Below are 12873 nucleotides of genomic sequence, written 5' to 3' on the forward strand. Positions count from 1 at the left end.
AGAATCAGACGTTGCCTGCCCATCACCTGACTAATACTCAGACCCTGGGGCAGTTGGAATTGAGCTCATGAGAGACTCCTCCCTCCGTGGATATAATCCCAGACAGGTGTCCAGGTTCCAGTGGATTGCTGTGGGCCCCATCAGCACGCCACCTATTTGAGTTTCTGTTTGCGGCACCCCAGGCAGGCAAAAGTCCCTGGCTGAATGCAGAGCCGTGATTAGCTGCCTACTACAGGCCTGGGTTGAACTGTCTCAACCCCCAGCCCCCCACCTGGTACTGTCTTTTAGAGCAGCTCAGATTGTGGATCCAAAATACAAATTTCTTAGGCTGTAAGTCTACCTGTGGCAGAAGCAATCATCCCATCAGAAATAAAAATGGGAAGAAGCAGTGAATTCTGGTACAACTTAGGCATATTCAGATTGCTTCAGAATTGAAGGCAGAGAGAGACTATGGGCTCCTATAAATCCTACTGCCTGGTGTGATTCAATTACCAAAGGTCCTCTGCAGTTGGGGCTGAGCTCTGGGCTCTTTCTAGTCAACCATTTAATTGCTCTATGAGAACAGACTAAATCTGTAAGAGGGACTTTGTGTTCTTTCCCTGTGGTACTCTTATTAACAACTTACAGAGAAGTTTTGACCAAACAGTAGACATGGTCTCTCTCTCTAGCAACGGGTAAAAAAGCATTTCTGGGCAAATTCTGTGGACAACTTATTGTAGCATGACTTCACCCAAACAGTTACAATGGCTGGGAGATGGGGATGGAGGTGATTTGCTGTGAATAGGTTCCACTTCCAGGTACACTAGGTTTTTGGAAATTACCACAGAGACCCAAACGAAAACAACAACAAAAATCCACACTTACGCATGGAATGACATGGTTCAATAAAAAACAGAAGTTGTGGAATGGTAATGTGATTTCTAGTTCTCTACACACAGGGGCAAAAATCTGGAGAAATACATACCAAGAGATCATGGGAAACTTTTGCTTCCTACATTGGTGTTTGAAATCTTTATAATGAATATTCTGATTATTTTTGTGATGGGGTGGGGAGGAAGAACCCATGCTTCCAGATTTACTTAAAAAACAAAAAACCAGTTGACTGAAAAACCACAAAGATCTGTTCGCTTTTCTGTTTCTGCAGAGCACCTATTAATTCATATTGTCCAACCCCTTCACCTGCTGTAGGGCATGTTTTTCTTTTTCACTTTCTTTTCCTTTTACAAATGCTGCCTCTGAATTCTTTCTAAACCTCTCCCAGTCATCTTAGAAGCCATCTTTTTCTTTCAGATTTCTTCCAGAAAGTCAAGTCTCAGCTACCTTTGCCAAGCCTACAAAAATCACCAATATGAAGTAAGTATTGAACACTTTTCCAATACAAATTACCTTTATCTTTACCTAAAAAAAAAACCACTACCCTTTTTCATGTGTATCTTCGTTGAACAACTTTTATTTAGGTACCTACTCTGTACCACGGGTCATAAATATTAAAGACAGACTTTTCTAAACTTTCTAAACTAACACGTCACGGGTACTCTGCAACCAACAAGAACAATGTCCCGTCTCTGAACAGCAAACTCCAAGCCTCAAATCCCTAGCAAAGGACAGGAAACAGGTTTAGTCGCACATGCCAACTCCAGCTCGATAGTACGAACCGTGGGCACCGGAAGCACTGTGTTCAGAGGGATTCTGAGTCCACGTCGAGTTCCGTAACACAGAATGAAGGAAGTTTCAGCAATGTCTGTCATGGGCAGAGAACAAGGTCAGGGTCAGTGGTTCTTCCCTCTCTGTGTAGCCCATTGGCGCAGGGCTGGTGTGACCCACATTGTACCTATTCTGGATTTATCTGGAGTCCAGTCACTGTGAAATGTTGCTGTATTAGAAGGAGGTGTGGGTATGTGTCTGTTGTGGGGAGAAGAAGGTATTTTCTTTTCTTGAGAATCTTTAACTGTTCTACAGCAACTCAAGGGAGAATGAGATGGCAATTTAAGGGGGTGGAGGAAAATCATTTCATTACAAGGAATTTCCAGCCTGAGTCAAATGTCAAGTTATAAGACCTTGGGCTGGTTTTCTCCAGTCAACTCATAAACCCATCTTCCCTATTCTCAGTTTAATCACAACTGCATAAAATCAGTATGCTTATGCAGTAAGCATCTCCATATTCCCCAAGGTTCATTCACCTTTCTACTTCACTGGCTTCCCCTCTTCCCATGGTACCAAATTATAGGTAAGGTTTGGGTTCACCATTTCACCCCATAAATCACTCTTAGAATGCAACACCCTCTCTGAATTCTCCATATACATAAATGGTGTAGAATGGCAGTTACTCTAAAGACAGCCTTCTAGAGTCTGGGGATTAATAGGTTCACTTGATCCATTTTCTGAAACTACCCGTTCACCAATTCTCTACATACTATAAAACACTGTGGAAGGGTTCAGAACAGCACTGCCCAACAGAACTTTCTGCAATGATAGAAATGTTCTACATCTGTACTGTCCAATTATAGCAGTCACTAGTAATTTGTGGCTATCAAGCACTTGAAATGTGGCTTCTGTGACTCAGAAACTAAATTTTGAATAATTGTAATTTAAATAGCCACATGTGGCTAGTGGCTACTGTGTTGGACAGCCGTCTAGAAGAGAATAAATCAAGCCTCTTGAGAAACTGGAAAGCTCTAAAAGTTTATCCTGTAACTTCCCTCGGCATATCCTGAGTACAGAGGAAGAGTTAAGCCTTCTGTTGCCATAGAAACAGATCCTTGCCACAGCTGTAAGCTCCCAAGAGGTACAGTGCTGAAAGGTTTCCCGAAATGACTCAGGAGCTTCTCTTCCTCTGGGAGTAGAGAACAAAATGATGATGGGTTTCCAGCTTCCTGCCTCCCTGTTCATAGTGCTTGTTTGCTCAACAGCATAATGCCAGTAATACAGCTTCATGGAATTTTTGAGCAGGAAGAGAAAAGAAAGCAGCTAGCCAACGCTACTTACTTTCCCAAAGAGGAAAACTAGAACCATGGAAACAAGGTGATTTACTCATTTTTTGTTTGTTTTTACACAATCGAAGGCAATAAGGAAACAACCCACCAAATTAATCCAAGGAATTTAAAATGTAGTTCAATGAAATATAAAATTCAATGGGTAGGCTAAAATGCAAGTGAAGAAAAAACAGTGTACTGAAAGGTAGAGATAAGAAATTATCCAGAGTGCAGCATACAGAGATAAAGAGCTGGAAAATGAGAAACACTTTAAGAAACATGAAGGATAGAATAAGGACAATAGATGACTTTTAGGATTTCCAAAAGGAAAGATGGGAGAATAAAAGAAAGGTGAAATTTGAAGGGATAAATGACTGAGAATTTCTCAAATGCTTTGAAACATACGTAATCTCAGATTCAAGAACAAATAGCAAGCAGGATAAATAAAAATAAATCAAAACCTGAACACATGACAGTAAAGTTGCAGAATACCAGTAAAAGATAAAACAGCTAGGAGAAAAAGAACAGATTAACTCCTAAGAGTTGAGAAGCAGACTTCTCAATTGCAATGTTAGAAGCCAGAAGATAATACAACAGAATATCATCCAATTGCTGAGAAAAAATAACCGCCAACTCAGATTTTTGTATGCAGCTAAATAACCATTCAATGGTTATGATAACTAAAACACTTTTAGAGAAGCAAATAAAGAGTTTAGTATTAATAGACTTTCATTGAAAAAATATTTTAAAGCTTACTTCTGGAAGAAGGAAATTTAACAGAAGGATGAATGAAGCGTGATAGACAGAATGGTAAGCAAAGAATTTGGTAAGCAGGTAGGGGAATCCAAACAAGCAGACTTTCTCAAGTAAGAAGAGCAACAACTAATTCTAGGGTATAAAAATAAAGTGAGATTACAATACTGAACCACAAATATGTACGTACAATACAAACTGTGGGTTCTTATATTATTTGGGAAGAGAGCAGTGATACTGATTAAACTTCAGATTTCATTCAAATATGTGGGCCAAGAATTTAAGAGTAGCCTCTAAAAGAACTGAAAGCTTCCAGATGGTGAGGAGTGAAAGGAGATAAGAATGAATATGTGGGATAAATAAAACTCAAGCTATCTAAATAGAAGTCAGGAAAAGAGAAAAATTGCCAGCAAAACACACTGTAAATAGCACAAAATAAAATATTAAATAATAATATATTAAATAATATATTATAAGATATTAAAACATAATATAATTGTAACCACCATTCTTTTAAAATCAAGTAAACTTGCAAATTAAAAGTTGCAGATTAAGCTGGAAAAAAATCTAACTGCATTTATAGGAGACACATGTAAAACATCAAGACATTGAAAGTAAAAGGACAGGGAAGATACCAGGCAAATATTTACAAGAAGAAAGCTGGCACTGATATCAAACAAAATAGACCAAGGTATTATTAGGGATAAAGATGCTTTATAAAAAAAACAATTCTCTAGGAAGATATAAACAATTCTAAATAACTATGCATTTAAGAGAACTTTACATTATATACAGCAAAATTTGACAAAATTATAAAGAAAAGTTAGCAAATCCACAGTCATAGAGATTTTAACATAGTTCCTTTCAGGAATTGGTAGATCAAGAACACCAAAATTGGGGCGGCTGGATGGCTCAGTTGATTAGAGCGCGAGCTCTCAACGACAAGGCTGCCAGATCAATTCCCGCAGGGGATGGTGGGCTGCGCCCCCTGCAACTAAAGATTGAAAACAGCAACTGGACTTGGAACTGATGAGCCCTGGAGAAACACGCTGTTCCCCAATATTCCCCAATAAAATAAAAAGAAAAAAAGAAAAAAGAACACCAAAATTTAGTAAGATATGAAATATTTGGACAACACAACTGATAAACTTGATCTAGGATTATACAGAATCAAATCTCACCCAACAATCTTCTCAAGCACAAATGAAATATTTATGGAAACTGACTATGTAGTACTATGCCACAAATCAAGTATCAATTAAAAAAAATCAATATACAGACTGCTCTGTGACTATAATGCAATTAAGTTAGAGGCCAACTTAAATAATGTTTGAAATTTTCAAAATATACTTGTAAATAACTCATGAATCAAATACTAGAAATTAGAAAATACCTAGAGCTGAATGATAAACACTACGTATCATGTTTCCCCGAAAATAAGACCTAGCTGGACCATCAGCTCTAAAGCGTCTTTTGGAGCAAAAATTAATATAAGACCCGGTCTTATTTTACTATAAGACCAGGTATAGTATAATAAAATAAAATAAAATAAAATAAAATAAAATAAAATATAATATAATATAATATAATATAATATAATATAATGTAAGACCAGGTCTTATATTAATTTTTGCTCCAAAAGACTCATTAGAGCTGATGATCCAGCTAGGTCTTATTTTGGGGGAAACAGGGTATCAGAAATCACAGGATTTAGTTCAAGAACTACTCAAAAATTCTAGATCTTTAAATGCCTATATTAGAAAAGGATATTGAAAAGTAAATAAGCATAGGGTCATCTCAAGAAGTTAGAAAAACACAAAGTAAGCGTAAGGAAAGTACAATAGAAGGAAAGATAAAATACAGTTAAGAACAGAAAGTAATGAAATAGAGGGGAAGAAAGGCAACTGACAAAATCAAAAGCTGGTCCTTTGAAAATAAACTAATAAAATAGAGCTCTGGCAAGACTAATCAAGAATAAAAAGAAAATATACAAATAATACTAGGAATAAAAAAGGGGCATAATATAGAGATAGACACAGAGATTGCCTTGAAATATTCCTTATCAAAACTTACACAATAGAAAACCTAAATAGACCAAAAACATTGAAGAATTTGAAACACTAGATAAAAACCTACTCAGCAAAAAAGTCCTAGGCCCAGATAGTTTTACAGGAGAATTTTACATACAAGTTGTACCAAGCATTCCAAGTACAGATATTTCCTATGTCTCTGTTTCCTCTCTGTTCTGTGCTCTACAAGGCTAATAAGTCCAAACATGGTTCTCTTGCCTCCTAAACTTCTGTTGGGTTTGACCAATGGGAAGCACCAGTAGGAGACTGGAGGACAAGATAACAGAGAGGTTGGGGTACTTATTACTTGGTTTTTTCTATGCCTTGCGATGGTATGTATGCAGTGGCTTCATTCTTCTATATAAGTCCACAGTTCTATGGGACATGGCCCAGAGCTACAGTTCTCACCAGGTTTGATAACGGCTCCTTCACCATGGACTCCAGATCTAAGAGTGGTAACAGCTTTCCAGACTGTGGCCAGTCTCCAGGTGTTTCACCCATTCACTATTACCGTGTTTCCCCAAAAATAAGACCTAGCCGGACCATCAGCTCTAATGCGTCTTTTGGAGCAAAAATTAATATACGACCCAGTATATTATATTATATTATATTATATTATATTATATTATATTATATTATATTATATTATATTATACTGGGTCTTATATTACAGTAAAATAAGACCGGGTCTTATATTAATTTTTGTTCCAAAAGATGCATTAGAACTGATTGTCCAGCTAGGTCTTATATTCGGGGAAACATGGTAGTTCCTTTAATCTTGCCCACAACTTTGTAAACTGTCTCTTCAATTAAGTTTGATTCAATTACCTCTCTGAGTGTTCAATCTGTTTGCAGCCAGAATTCTAATATGCCATTATACAAACTCTTCCAGAAAAGAATGAACATCTATCCCTAAACTCTTTTTAAAAAGCTGCATTAATCTTAATAACAAAAGAATGACAGTATGAAAATAAAATTATGAGTGTAAATTCATAACATATATGCAGAATAGGTAGGATAGTAATAGGTACCCAGGTAGGATAGTAACATTTCAGCAAGGGAAAATTTTGATAAAATAGCCATTTGTGATACTTAATTTAACAAATTAAGAATACAAGGAAAAAAATATCTATGAAAAACATAAACAACACTTCGAATGCAAGAAGCACTCCCTTTAATAGGAGGAAAACAAGGATGCCCTCGATTATAGATTCAAATAGACTTTTTACTGCAGGAACTAGCCAGAAATCTTAAAGTAAGAGAAGTGACACATAAGATGATTAACAAAAAAGTCACTATTTGCAGACATGATTCTCTTGGACTTTCTCTGTAGATATGTCCCTTTAAAACTATTAGACATATAAGAGTCCAACATGTCGGCTGAATATACAAGAAAACTGGAACAATTATTTAAAAAATTTAAAGCTACTATTTACAGTAATAACCAAAAAACTATAAGGTACCTAGTGATAAACCTAACAAAAGAGATTCAAGATCTTCTAAAAATTATAAAGCTTTCACCAAAGACATTAAATAATAATGAGGCTACATTTACTGATCACTTATTATCTGATGGGCACTGTTTTGAGTGATGTGGATATGCCCATATGATAGATATAATTATGATTAGCCTTATATTAGAGGTAGAGCAATTAAGGCACAAGACTAAGTCACTTACTCAAGGTTCCACAACTAAAAACCAGCAACACTAGGATTCAAATGTAAGGCAGTCTGGTTCTGAGCCTGCAACCTTAACCACTCCCAAGGCGGGAGGTGGGGGTGTTCCATTCCTCCCTTGAAGGCACCCCTGGCTCAGCCACACCAAGCCTCCATTCTCAAGTCATACTTAGGCAGACTTGACCTGAACTCTCCAGCCTACAGCTGTGAGAAGACCCTCAATCTAAGGGCAAGAAGCCCCTCTTTCAACAGACGGGATCAGATCACAAACCTTGGGAGCAGGGGTTGGAACTGAATCTACTTTGGTCCATATAAGGCTACAGGAAACTGATGAAAGCAGATCTCAGCATTAGGCCTAGCCACTTCTGCAGACACCATGTCACTTTTAAGATCACGTGGTTTTCCTATTCCTAGGAGCAGACCAATGTAGATTACTCAGACTGGAGAAATTTCATTTCTTAAGACCTTAAGCTGCTTTGCAGAGTTAAGAACTAAATGAACGGGCTGGCCCGGTGGTCTGGTGGCTCAGGTGGTTGGAGCGCCGTGCTCCTAAGGCCGAGGTCACAGGTTCAATTCCCACATGGGCCAATGAGTTGCGCCCTCTACAGCTAATGGCTCTTCCAGGAGCTGGGCCTGGAGCTGGGCTGCCATGAGCAGCCGAACCGGAGGTCAGCGTGCGCTGCCGTGGCTACCATGTGCTGCCATGAGAGGCCGGCAGCCAGCCAGCGTGAGCAGCCGGCAGCCTGCGAGAGCTGCTGTGAGCTGCTGTGAGCGCTGACCGAAGACCAGCAAGCGGCTACCTCAGCCAGGGGGAGCGCAAGGCTCCTAATACCAGCATGGGCCAGGGAGCTGTGTCCTACACAACTAGACTGAGAAACAACGGCTTGAACCGGAGTGGGGGGTGGAGGGGAAGGGGAGAGGCAGAAGAAGGGGTGAAAAAAGAACTAAATGGGCATCAACTACTTATGTGTTTCTAATAATATTTGAGGATTCTGAGTGATGGATATGCAATATTTATTTGTATAAATTTGTACAACTTTTCTGTAAGTCTGAAATTACTTAAAAATTTTTAAAAACATCAAAATAAATCTATTCTTATATCTGTAAGTCCATTCTTACCGCATTCATAGGTAGACCCAATTTTATAGAGATGGTGATTGAGAAATTCAATGTAATTCCAATAAATATCCTAACAGTTTTTTCCCCCATAGAAGTTGACAAAGCTGTTTCTAAAATTTATCTGGAAGCAGAAAGTGCCAAAAATAGCTAACCAGTTTTGTTGTTTTTATTGTTGTTGTCTGTAACATACAGAACTGTTTATTTTGCTCTTTGCAATACAAAGACATAGGGAAATGTTATTGTTTGTGCGATATAGTAGGGGGAAAATTTGAAACTGCCCATTAGGGTCAGTTTGCCAGATGTCCCATCATTAAGAATACCAGCTATAAACAGAGCAGTTCCTGGTACTTTGTACTTCATTTTGTTGATTCTATCTGGATTCCCTTATTTGTCCTCTAGAAAGCTTCATTTAGACAACAGAGCTTTGAAAAAGAATAAATAACAGGATGAAAGGATTTGCCCTTCCACACAGTAAGACAAAAACTACAGTAATTAAGAAAGTATTAGCACAAGGATAGATAAATTGACCAATGGAACAGAACAAAAAGCCCAGGAACAAATCCATGCCTGGCAAGAAACATAATATATGCTAGAAATGGCTCTGCAAATCAGTAGGAAAAGACCTACCATTCCTCACTTGTTGCTAGGAGAGCTGGTTATTCATACAAAAAAAGGGAAAATATACCCTTATCTTACCCCATTCAAACAATTCCCCAAGGATTAAGGACTTAAATATGAAAGGACAAATTTAAAAACTTTTAGAAGAAAACATAAGATTATACCTTTATAACCTCAAGGAAAGAAAATCTTCCTTAAGACACAAAATATACAGGTCCTAAGGGAAAATATGGGAATAGTCAATTGCATTAAAATCGCTAACTATAAAAAACCAGAGTCCCATCCTTCCTGCTTCGCTTGCACGTTTCATGGATGGGGCAGAGCCTCTGATCCACCAGCACCACCTGAGGATCCCAGAAGCCGCCCCAGTGATGGAAGATGGTCGACCAGGAGCTGGAGCGGTAACGGCTGAGGAGGCGGGCGAGCAGGCGGGAGGAGCGGGCTGCGCCCTGCACCGGAGCCGGTAGCTGAGGGGCCGGCGGCGGGCAGGGGCCTCAGCCTCTGCAGTCCGGCCTGGCATCAAGGGCCTAACTGGGAGGGCAAGAGATGAGAGAGAAGTGGGCGCCTGGGCAGAAGAAGGGGCCCTGATTGGGAAAAGAGAGGAGACAAGGATGTGTTTGAATTGAGACGTTCAGGCACTAGATACCCAGGAGGCAAGATTAGTTGTGGGACTAGAATTAAGTCCTCCATCCCCGGCTTAGAACAGCAAGAGAAAATCAAGCTAACGTGTGAAATCACGCACCAGGCCGCTGTCTCCGAGTGATGGTATGGGTGTGTTCAGTCAGGCCTAAGGCCCTGTAACTGGCCCAAGTCCCGCCTGTGCAGACTGCTAATAAAGCCACTCTGTGCACTGAGTTCTTCCTCCCTCCTGCTTGATTGACTCTTCTCAGTCTTTCCGTTCTAGTTTCCGTAGCTCCTGCAAATGGAAGCTATAGCTGGGCCTGCGCGTGATCATCTGTAGTCTCTATTTTTATAATAATCTGTGTTTTTCTATGCCTTTCAACTCCCTTTTCATCCTCTAGCATGCCATCCTATTCTAATTCTATCCTTTCTTTAGATTCTACCAAAAGAACATTTTAGCAAACACTTAAGTTTGTGTTTTAAGGAGATTCCCCTGTAGCCATGTGGATGGTCAAATGAAATAGGGAGAAACTGGAGGCAATAAATTAAATATTCATCGACAGAATATGTGGAGGCAGAAAAATAAGGGGCTAATGCTAATAGTTCTATGTAATTGGAAGTGCTTTAGAAGTGTTGCAGTTGTGAAATACTGAACGAAGCTAGTTACAAAACCATATTCAGTATGATCTCATTTTTATAAAAAATATGTGTGTAGAAAAGTATCTGGATTGAAGACCTCCATGGCTGAAGGCGAGAGGAAGACAGCCCTGGAAATGGTCCAGGCAGCTGGAACCGATAGACACCGTGTGGCATTTGTATTACACGAGGAGGACCATACCCTAGGAAATTCTCTTCATTACATGATCATGAAGAACCTGGAAGTGGAATTTTGTGGTTACACTACAACCCATCCTTCAGAGAGTAAAATTTATTTACGCATTCAGACTCGAGGTGCTCTTCCAGCTGTTGAACCATTTCAGAGAGGCCTGAATGAGCTCATAAATGTCTGCCAACATGTGCTTGACAAGTTTGAGGCAAGCATAAAGGAATATAAGGACCAGAAAGCATGCAGAAATGAATCCACATTCTAGTCCCTTATTCACTCTACAGGGAGGAACGTCTTCTAGGATATTCCCTTTGTGAGCTTGCAAAACCCAGAAGTTTGTGATTACAACATGCTCTGTCTTTCAAAAAGGTGTGATTCTAGCTATTAACCCATTACAGCTATTGGAATCCCCACAAGAATTTTTGTATTCTTATAATAAATTCCCTCTTTAAACTAAAAAAAAAAAAAGAAATAAATCACAAACAGAATAAAGAGATAATCCACAAACTGGGAGAAATACATCTGCATTACCTGACAAAGAATTATCTGGAAACAAAACAAACTAGTAAGGATGAACCATCCATTATATAAACATGGGTAAAAGACATGAACAAGCATTTCACAGAAGAGGAAACATGATTAAATATATAACATTAGGGGCTGGCCCAGTGACTCAGGTGGTTGGAACGCCGTGCTCCTAACGCTATGGTCGCCAGTTCAATTCCCACATGGGCCAGTGAGCTGCACCCTCTACAGCTAAGATTGTGAAACTAAGATTGTGAACAACAGCTCTCCCTGGAGCTGGGCAGACCTGAGCAGCCAGAGGTCGGCCTGAGCTGCCTCGAGCTACCATGTGTTGCCATGAGCGGCCGGCAGCCAGTGTGAGTGGCTGGCAGCCGGTGAGAGCTGCTGGGAGCTGCTGGGAGCGGCCGACCGACGACTGGTGACCGACAACCGACTGCCTCAGCCAGGGGAGCGCAAGGCTCCTAATACCAGCACGGGCGAGGGAGCTGTGACCTACACAACTAGACTGAGAAACAGCGGCTTGAACCGGATATATATATATATATATATATATATATATGTGTATATATATATATATATATATACACATACACACACACACATACACACACACATAAAATATTAATGTATTAATTATGTATAAATAGTATATCATCAAATACATAAATAACATCACAATGATATGCCATTTCACACCCACCAGAGCTTGACAAAATTAAACTATGACAATATCAAGTTTTGGCAAGGACGTGGAACAACTGAAAATATGCTATTTGGGGAGTATAAATTGGTACAAGCACATTGGAGAGCTACTGGGCAATATTTAATTAAGAGTTGAAGATATATATATATAACCTATGACCCAGGTATTTCATGACTAAGGATATACCCCAGAAAAACTCTCACTCAAGTATGTAAAGGAACAGAAAAAATTCTCAAAGCAACTGAAAATAACTTTAATATCCATTGATAAGAGAAGGGCTCCATAATGGTGATATTTGTGGTATATTCATACAATGGAGTACAGCAGTGAAAATGAATGCATTAGATCAATAAGTAGTACAATGGCCGGCCTGGTGGCTCAGGCGGTTAGAGCTCCATTCTCCTAACTCCAAAGGCTGCTGGTTCGATTCCCATATGGGCCAGAGGGCTCTCAACCACAAGGTTGCCAGTTCGATTCCTCAAGTCCCATAAGGGATGGAGCTGAGCTGCGCCCTCCACAACTAAGACTGAAAGGACAACAACATGACTTGGAAAAAAGTCCTGGAAGTACACACTGTTCCCCAATAAAGTCCAGTTCCCCTTCCCCAATAAAATCTTTAAAAAAATAAATAAGTAGTACAATGGATTTACAGATCCATTTTGAGGTATATACATATAGGGATATGAAAGGATAGAGACATTATGATAAGTTTATATAAATTAAATGAACACTGTTTTGGATAGTAACATGAAATAAAAGTATGACCATACATAGGATGATAAACAGGAGTCAGGGCAGAAGTTACCTTTGGGAAGTTGGAAAAGGGAAATTGGCAGGGTACATACAATTACATCTGTCATGTTTTATTTATTAATCTGCTTGGTAGATAAAGTACATTATCTCTTTTGAATGCCTGAAATAGTTCACTTTTTGAAAAGATTCCAAGAGACCAGAGCTCCTATTCAGAGTCACACCACTATTTGATTTCCT

The 12873-nt window shown here is 39.2% G+C and overlaps 2 protein-coding genes across 7 annotated transcripts in view; one reads left to right on the top strand and one right to left on the bottom strand.

The window, feature by feature from the left end:
- Nucleotides 1-12873, bottom strand: part of ZNRF1 (zinc and ring finger 1) — a 95373-nt gene that overhangs the window by 71027 nt on the left and 11473 nt on the right. The gene's annotated exons all lie outside the window — the stretch shown is intronic.
- Nucleotides 9587-10920, top strand: LOC109459162 (DNA-directed RNA polymerases I and III subunit RPAC2-like). The gene is made up of 2 exons (XM_019753436.2): nt 9587-9609; nt 10545-10920. Exons 1-2 carry the CDS (start codon nt 9587-9589, stop codon nt 10918-10920), a joined length of 399 nt encoding a protein of 132 aa, XP_019608995.1.

The sequence above is a fragment of the Rhinolophus sinicus genome, chromosome 8 (assembly GCF_057876585.1).
Source record: "Rhinolophus sinicus isolate RSI-liver-muscle chromosome 8, RSI-T2T, whole genome shotgun sequence".
Classification (NCBI taxonomy): domain Eukaryota; kingdom Metazoa; phylum Chordata; class Mammalia; order Chiroptera; family Rhinolophidae; genus Rhinolophus; species Rhinolophus sinicus.